The 8,761-nt window shown below is 32.1% G+C and overlaps 1 protein-coding gene across 3 annotated transcripts in view; it reads right to left on the reverse strand.

Moving 5' to 3' along the window:
* The window catches only part of LOC105132541 (ankyrin repeat family protein / regulator of chromosome condensation (RCC1) family protein), a 9,344-nt gene extending 4,040 nt beyond the window's left edge, over nt 1-5,304 (reverse strand). For 2 of the 3 annotated variants that reach the window (XM_011036105.1, XM_011036104.1), the window contains exons 1-8: nt 5,158-5,302; nt 3,572-4,206; nt 2,335-2,512; nt 2,002-2,230; nt 1,686-1,825; nt 1,130-1,416; nt 772-984; nt 195-674 (exon numbers count right to left, since the gene is read on the reverse strand). In XM_011036105.1, coding sequence (XP_011034407.1) covers nt 195-674; nt 772-984; nt 1,130-1,416; nt 1,686-1,825; nt 2,002-2,230; nt 2,335-2,512; nt 3,572-3,847 — 1,803 coding nt within the window. In that variant the 5' untranslated portion in view covers nt 3,848-4,206; nt 5,158-5,302. Of the gene's footprint in view, nt 1-194; nt 675-771; nt 985-1,129; nt 1,417-1,685; nt 1,826-2,001; nt 2,231-2,334; nt 2,513-3,571; nt 4,207-5,157 lie in introns of all 3 variants that reach the window. The other variant, XM_011036107.1, reaches the window with a different exon arrangement.
* Between the last annotated feature and the right edge of the window lie 3,457 nt (nt 5,305-8,761).

An 8,761-nucleotide genomic window follows, 5' to 3' on the forward strand; every position in this document is an offset into this window, starting at 1 on the left:
GGGGGGGGGGGAGGCTCATCATGTTTTTTGCCTGTCATGGAAATTGATAAGCCACAAATGCTGAGCCTTGAGTCACTTGACATATTAAAGCATGTAGAACTAAAAGACTGGAATCACATTTAATCTAGGTACAGGTTGAAGCTCATTGTGTAAGGTTCGGGAATCATTGCAAAGACCATGGCCATAAAACATACCTCACAATGCTTCCTCAGATCTTCTGCTCCAAGTGAATCGGCAATTTCAAGCATTTGTATAACATTTCGTGGCTCAACCAGACTTTCTGCAGCTGCTTTTTCACAAAGGGCTTTTAAGCTTGGTATGGACTTTTCGCCAGAATCATCCTTCTCTACAACGGATGACACTGCATCATTGAACATACTATCTTCTTCGAGCTCCTCTATTTCATCCCTAACTTGCACAATCTGTGTTTGAGGACTCTTGTCATCACTGGATGGATAGATAGGGTGATAGAGGGAACCGACAATCAATAAATGTGTTTCCCCAACTGAAACTGACGTGGCCTTTTTCACGCCATGTAATCGAGTGACAGCTGGTGGCTCATCCTTTCCCTTTTTTCCATCCCACATGTATACATCGCCTGTAGCTGTAACTACAGCAGCCCAATACTTTCCTGTGGAAATGCTAACGATATTGATTCCACACAATGAATACAGCTGTAAAACATAGGGAGAGAATAAGAGATGATATTTCATTTCTGAGTTCTGAAATGAGTTAAAAATCAACAGGCCCCAAGTCTTTTAAAAATAAAACCTGTTGGCATCGAAGATCAGGATCTGCAGATGCCCAATAAAATAATGTGCCATCATCTGTTAGAGCCAAGCTATGCACCATCCCAGCAGCAATAGCAGCCACATGAAGTCGTTCCAAGCGATGAGATTTCCAAGGGCTATTCCCACTTTTCTTTAAATTTCTAGCAATCACAACACGTCTTGGTGTAACCAGTCGGTGACCCCAAGTATAAACCTGCCATACAAAAATATTTACAATTAAACAATGATAAGTTATTTGTGAATCCTAAGTAACAATAAAAATGATGTGCTGTTGCCTCCAGTTAAGAATTGCAAACCAAAATGCACATAAGAAATGATCCAATTCAACTCAACGCTACCTCTCCACCAGCCCCCAATACAATAGTGTGGTATTTTGCCACTGAAACTCCTGTCAAAACTTTGCCTTTCAAGTACTCAACAGCTCTTGGAGTGTAATTGGATGCTGAGTTAGAGGTTCCATACCCAAGTTGACCCTCTCTATTGCAACCCCAAGTGAAAACTTCACCAGAATCAGACACTACAGCAGTGTGTTTGTTTGCTGCAGCAACAGCAACAATCCTTGACCTAAGGGAACTTACCCTACGAGGAGTGGGTTGAGTGTCCACAGTGTACCCAAGCTGACCCTCTGGAGAAAATAAGATCATAGAGATAAATACTTCAGAGTGAAAAAACAGCAAAATGCCATAAGAAAAATACCATTTTTCCTCATTCACTAATTTGAATACTTAAAACCAAAACCCTATCAACTACGGTTTGATAATTTAAAATATTCCCCATCCATTCCATTACATAAAGGGTAAGTATGTGATTTAGAATTAAATGGTTCCACGGAGTTGAGAGTTGAAATCAGATCAGTTGCCTAGAAAACTCTAAAAGAACACAAATAATTATTACCTCTATTGGAACCCCAGGTAAAAACTTCCCCACCCTCCGTAGCAAGAACAGTGTGGTGTTTAGCAGCTGCAATTGCCTTCACCCGGCGGGATCCTAAACCAGAAGTCACCTGACGGGGAGTGATAACTGCAGCTTGGCCACTGAAAACAATAAAATAAAATGCACCTGATTGTTGATTCACATAACTTCCACAGAAATCACAATAAACTGAAAGAACACAACAAGAAAAGATGATGTCATTTTCAGAAGTTCAAGCATTATTATTATTATTATTATTATGCCTGTGGAAATCAAAGTCAAATTCTTTACACTGTACCTGTGGATATCAAATTCAGGATGCCCAAGGCGGCCCCCTCTTCCAAATCCCCACGTGTAGACTTCTCCACCAGCACTAACTGCTGCACTATGAAACTTAGCAGCAGAGACTAATTTAACAAAAGAGCCATGAAGTGCATCAACTTTACAAGGTAGCTTTTGTATGTGAGTATTTCCAGTTCCAAGTTGATAATTGGCACCACTTCCCCAACTAAACACCTCGGTAGCCACTGAAGAAAAATGATAGTTCAAGGTTATCCACAAAGAAAGTGACATAGAATTTACAGGAACAGTAAGACCTTCATCAACCATGCTTGAAATAGATGCAGTTTACCTGAATTATAACCATCTCTGATGACCTGCAATACAGGGCCAGACAGGAGATCGACTGGTGTACGGGACTTACAGTCCTCCAACGTAATGGAAGCACCAGACTGAAGGAGGATACTTGCAACTGCAAGATGACCAAAATGCAAAGCCCTGTGAAGGCTACTCCATCCTGATTCTCCATCCTGAATATAGATAATGTTAAGAGTTGTACAAGGTGTTAAATATAATATCAGCAATAAAACATTGGTATCGTACACATACTGTACCAGTATTCTACTATTTGGAAGCAACGCTGCTGAATGGTCCACAATTTCGAACGCATCTCATTCATAGAATTTAAAAATATTTGAAAAAAGGGACCTATAAACAATATAATGCAGAGTACTGAAACATGCATCTATTGGAAACAAAAGCTTAAGGACAGCTTCACCTCATCTTCCAAAATATTCAAACAAAATTAAGTATTAGTTTCTGCAAGTAACCATGCACGTCAGGTTTGTTATGCTGTCATATAATGGAAAGAATGAAGAATGTGATGTGACAACTGACAAGAACAGAATGAAGTGGAACAGGAGTTGTCATATTAAGCATTGACCCATTGATATCACATGCCCCTCCACAAAAAAATTATGTTTCCTATCGTGGTTCCATGAAGAGAGTTGCTATAGACCAACAAATGGCAATAAGTTCCTTTACAAAATATCAACGATGACTTCCACATTGGACTTAATAAGAATGCACACCACCTAGTTTCCCTCTTTAGTCTCTATTATTTATCATCATCTTTCACCTTTCATCAATTCTTACTCACTCCTACTTAAATCTCCCTTGCCGCTCAATATAAACTCAATTGTCTTGCATCCTAATCTCCATTTCATGTCCAGATTGAATAAAATGATCAGAAGCATACCACATCAAGTAAAGCTCATCAAGGGACACCACATCAAGTAAAGCTCATTAAGGGACACCACATCAAGTAAAGCTCAACACTCATTTGCAACAACTCCACCCATATGCATGCCTTATTATCATCAAGGGTCCAACACTAAAGGACTTCCAAATAACTGCAGAGCTTTCAAATGACCAATATATTATGTGGAACACAAGCACACACATCGAAAGTTTAGAATAAAAATAAGAAAAGGGGAAGACGGTGGGAAGTTACAATCTATCACAATAAAAAAAATGCTTATGATTTGAAATTAATCAAATAAACAGAAGGGATAAAAGAGGCATCACACCCTAGCATCAGGGTCAGCACCAGCTACAAGAAGCCTCTTAACAATTGGGATGTGGTTTCTCCAAGTTGCAATATGAAGAGGAGTCAGGCCAAACACATTTCTTGCATTAATATTTCCTCCATTCTTCTTATGTAGTGCCAATGCCAAATCCACATCAGCCAACGATCCTTCTCGCACGACATGCCACAGATCCTTCTGTGAACCACCAGATGAAAATTTCTGAGCAGCTGTTTGCAAATTATATTTTTGTCCTTGTGGTGAAACCAGGACCTCCATTGTCAAACTCTTCTTAACTCACAGAAATTTATTGCTTGTAGCTCAGGGCTTCCAAATGCAGCTTAACAGTAAATCTGTTTTGCCCAATTAATGTCAAAAGCCAGATCCCAAATCCTTATAACAAGTTACCACCTGACTAACAAAGCACCTGGCCCATGGAATAGAATCTTTCTAGTCCATGCTAACTTATTTTCCAGTTTAAGAATCTAGAGCATCAAAAAGAGATTTCCATCTAAATACAAACTTGAATTAACAAACTGCTAAACCACTAAAATCATCACCATCAGTAGCATGAACACAAAGCAGTTCCAGCAGCCATTCACAAACGCCCATCAACACGCATCAAGCTCTATAGGACACTGCATTACCGAATTTCTGTCAGTAAAATATGCATCCTATGGTAAATAATTAACTACTGAAGTGAATCGGACAGGATAGGACACAAAGATTTGTAAATTAAGCAAAAGATAATGAAAGAGAATCTGAAAAAGTGAGGGGACAATTTTTTCACTTTTATTGGAAGAAAACGACGAGGGTGGACCCTCTGGGCACAATCCATAGTTAGAAAAGGAAGACAAAACTGCTAAATGAGGCAATTCATTATAAGATTTTAATGCGATGCCAACTGTCATAATGAAGATCCATCACTGGAAAAAAGTTTACAAACAAGGAAAAGAAAAACCTCCACTTCTATCAACTAATAAAAACTATGAGCATGAACACTAACGAGATTGCTCAAGTAATATCAAAAAAGAAATACAAAAATCAAATATTAATCCCGAAAAAAGGCACCCAAACGATTGATCACATTTTACAAATCCAAATATCGAAAAAACCGATTAACTAAACTCATTCTGAAACTGATTCTTATGGAATAAGACCGCACATTGTGCAAGAATGACACATTTGTAAGACAAGATTCTTCTCTTTCAACAACAAGGCTGAAAATGTACAGTAACAGGAAAAACAAACAATTCCAAGGCCAAATCACTACTCTTACTTAGACTCCCAATCAACCAAAAAAAAACCTTGATAACAGATCATAGATGTTAACAATCCAAACCACTACATCAAACACTTAGATCCATTCAACCATGTAGTATTAATCATTACCAATCATAAAAATCAAAACCCACCAAGCAGAGTTTCAATCTTTAACATAAAACAAGTCAAAAACCAATGACCCATTATGATTTCCCATCTCCAAAAAAAAAACGAGAAATCAAAAACTCAAAACAAAGAAAAGCTGACAATAATTGCAGCGAAATGAACAAAACCCATTAAAAACTATAGAGTTAGATCATCATCACCTTTCACTTGCAGCTTGATAAAGAAAAAAAAAAAAACGCTTGGCGAATATGAAAGAGAGAGTCCGAAACGAAGTAAGACTATATATGAGGTGTATGGTCTCCGTAAAGAACAAGAGAATCGAACTACAGAATATACCCAACAAGGCCATGCTCGGCATTTAACAGAAAGAAGAACCGGGATTTAAAGGGAAGGGCATCGTGGGAATTTAACTAGGTCTAGTGACGAAAATGTCCTTGTACTTTTCAAAGATTGACGTCGCTGGATCTTGGTGTTCGGTTTCGGTGGTTGTTGTCTTTGAACACGGTAGTTTAAAAAAAGTACGTGTGTGGGTTTTTTTCTGATTGCCACGTGGCAAATGTTTAGGCAGCCAAGAAGTCAGGAAGGATATTCTAACGACGGATAGAGGGTTGGGGTTGATGATTCATGTAAGAAATTTTCAATTTCCAGTTTTTTTTCAGTTTTTTAATAAAGAATTATAATATTTTTTATTGAAAATAAAGATAATTTTTTCATAAAAAATAAAAAATACTTCATGATTATAACTATTTTTCATAAGAAAATCAAAACCATAGTTTATGAAAGTCATCTTAAATTTTGTATTTGTTATAATTTAATTATAGAATATTAATTTTATTTTATTGAAATTAAGAATAATCATAAAAAATTATATTCTCAAATGAAAAATATCTTTATAATATACTTATTATAAAAAATAAATTTATAATACTAACTAAAAATACAAACATAAAAATAATAATTTTAATACTTTATTATAAAAAACTACAAAACAAATCGTATTACTACTTAGGTAAAAAAAAAATATTTTAATTAATTATCCATTAGGTTTTGGATATATATATTTCAAGTTAGATTTAGGATATTTTTTATTTGAGTTTGACCATATTCATAACTTATTTATTATTCAACAAGTAAGATCCAAAAAATACTCACTTATTAAGTTTTGATTAGTATTTATAAAGTTCAAATTAAATTCTCAAATGACCATTAATAATCCAAAATAATGAGTTCGGCTCCTTTCGATTTTTGCTAAACCGTTGAAAGAAAATGATTTTGTTAATTTTGTTTTAACATTTTAATTTTTTTATGTCTTTAAAAATTATTGCTGTCTCATGAATAGATTAAGTTTTTTATAAACATACTTAAATTGGTTCGAGTTATTTTAAAAAAAATATATATTATGCTCATTTAAATTAAAATGTATCTTTTTTTTAATAAATGTTTTTTTTAATCATGATAACCTTTTTCTTAGTTTGATATTAAGATGTTATTTTTTTTTTTTTATTAGGTGAAATAAGCTTTAAATGTTATTTTTTTTTTATTAGGTGAAATAAGCTTTATTCAACTACACCGGATTTATCTTGAATTGTGAATTTTATTTTTACTTTTTTGAAACACATTTATATACTCTTGAAATTGATTTTTAACAAAGGCAAGATTATTTTTTTTACCGACCCACCCCAAAATTAGATTAATAAAAATATTTATCAAATAGCAACATAATAATTTTATAAGAGTAATGCTCACACCAAGAAATGCAAGGGGACCAAGTAATGTAAGGGGCATGTTGTAAAATTATTTAGTATATTTATAAGAGTGATACTCACACCGAGAAATGTAAGGGGACCAGGTAATGCAAGGGGCATGTTGTAAAATTATTTAGTATATTTTAGTTTGTTGGACTGTGATCTGATTTGCTCTGAATAAAAAACAATAAATTTAAAAAAATTATTTTATATTATTATTAAATTTGATCCAATAATTCAATTTTGAATTCTTTTAATTTTTTTTTTAATTTTGGTTTAAAATTAACTTCATAAAAGTTATTTTAATATGACTCAATTGACTTAATATGTCTAAAAATAATCTGAATAACTAATAAAAAACATGGTTTTACTTTTAAAAAAACTTTAAAATAACATTATTTTTAATATTGAATTGATAACATATTAAATTGATTTAGGTTTAGCAATTTAACTCACTAAACTCGCAATTCAATTCATGGACTCTATTGAATTTAATAGTTTATTTTAAAAAAAACTATTTTTTACATAATAATATAATAATAAAAATAAATACTTAAAATGATCAATATTGAAACCTTATAACTTGACTTTTTTCTTAAACTCGGTTTAAAATTAACCTGTATGAGAGTTGATTTTACATGATCTAGTTAACTTAACAGGTCCAAAAGCAATCTAGATAACAAGGAAAATCATAATTTGATTTAAAAAAAATAAAATGATATTTTTTTTAATATTGAAATAATGATATATTAAATCGACCTAAACTTTGTGATCTAAATCATAGAATCCATTAGGTTTAAAAAGAAATTTTAAAATTATTTTTTTATTTAATAACATAATAAAAAATAGATACTTGTAAAACTTGAATATCAATCAAATGCTAGGATATTTATTTGAGATCCTTATAAAAAAAAAAACCGTAACAAATTATGACTACCAATTCAAAATCAATAAATTATTAAAAAAATCATAAAAAAGATTGAGGTACTTCATTTTTCATATAAATAGTACAGCAACACAATATTTTTCAGTTCTTTTAGGAAAGACTAGTTTGTATATTTGTGATATGCCTGGGATAAAAGATTCTTTAAATGTAAAAATTTATAAAAATCTTAATAAAATTTTAATATTATCATTAAAATTGAAAATACAATCCATTTGAAATTTTTTTCATCAAGATAATTTTTTTATTAATGTATGTTTTGTTTTTCTTAGCTAGTGCAATGTTTTTAATTGTAATTATTTTATAATTGATAAACAAATTAACATAAAATATCAAAATAGCATGTCGAAAGCTAAAAAATCATAAAGATGAGAACATCATGTTTGAAATAAATTTAACAACTCTACTAATAAAAAACAATTTAAATCAAATAATTTATAATTAATATTATTTTTTTCAATCAAATACATCATAATTAAAAATAAATTATAAAAATGAAAATTCACAATAGTATTTAAAAAAAATCAAAATAAAATAAAAAGCAAGTGAATCTAAAAAAAAAATTCTTGGAGTGTAAAAAAACAAAAATAAATAGAAAAAAATGCATAAAAAAACAGCAAATGAGCAACCTTAATAACGAGTCCACTTGCCGGGAGTACTTGGGCTTGAAGGCTAAAACCATGCACTTAATCCTTCTTTAGTTATATTTTTATTTTATTTTATCCAACTTTTATTTATTTTAAAAAAATATATAACATCGTCTCATATAGATACCAACATTAATAAAATAAAAAAAATTCCATGTGCCTCCCAACTCCCAAAGACCCAGCCAAGAGGTTGTTCCATGCGCTTGGCAACTCAACCACGGCAAAGAATTGTTCCTAACCGACTTAAATAATTTACTAAGCAAAATAATGACTTCCAGTATTTTCAAAGTGTTAGGATAATATGAATATTGAATTACCAAAATCAGGGGCGGAGCTAGATTCATCTTACAGGGAGGTCAAAATTAATATAATAATATATGTATTATTAAAAAACTTATTTATTTAAATTAAAAATATTAAATAAAAAAATTTTAAAATATTTTACAGGACCCGGCCCTACTTGCCACCC

This window comes from Populus euphratica, unplaced genomic scaffold (genome assembly GCF_000495115.2).
Source record: "Populus euphratica unplaced genomic scaffold, PopEup_1.0 scaffold27.1, whole genome shotgun sequence".
Lineage (NCBI taxonomy): Eukaryota > Viridiplantae > Streptophyta > Magnoliopsida > Malpighiales > Salicaceae > Populus > Populus euphratica.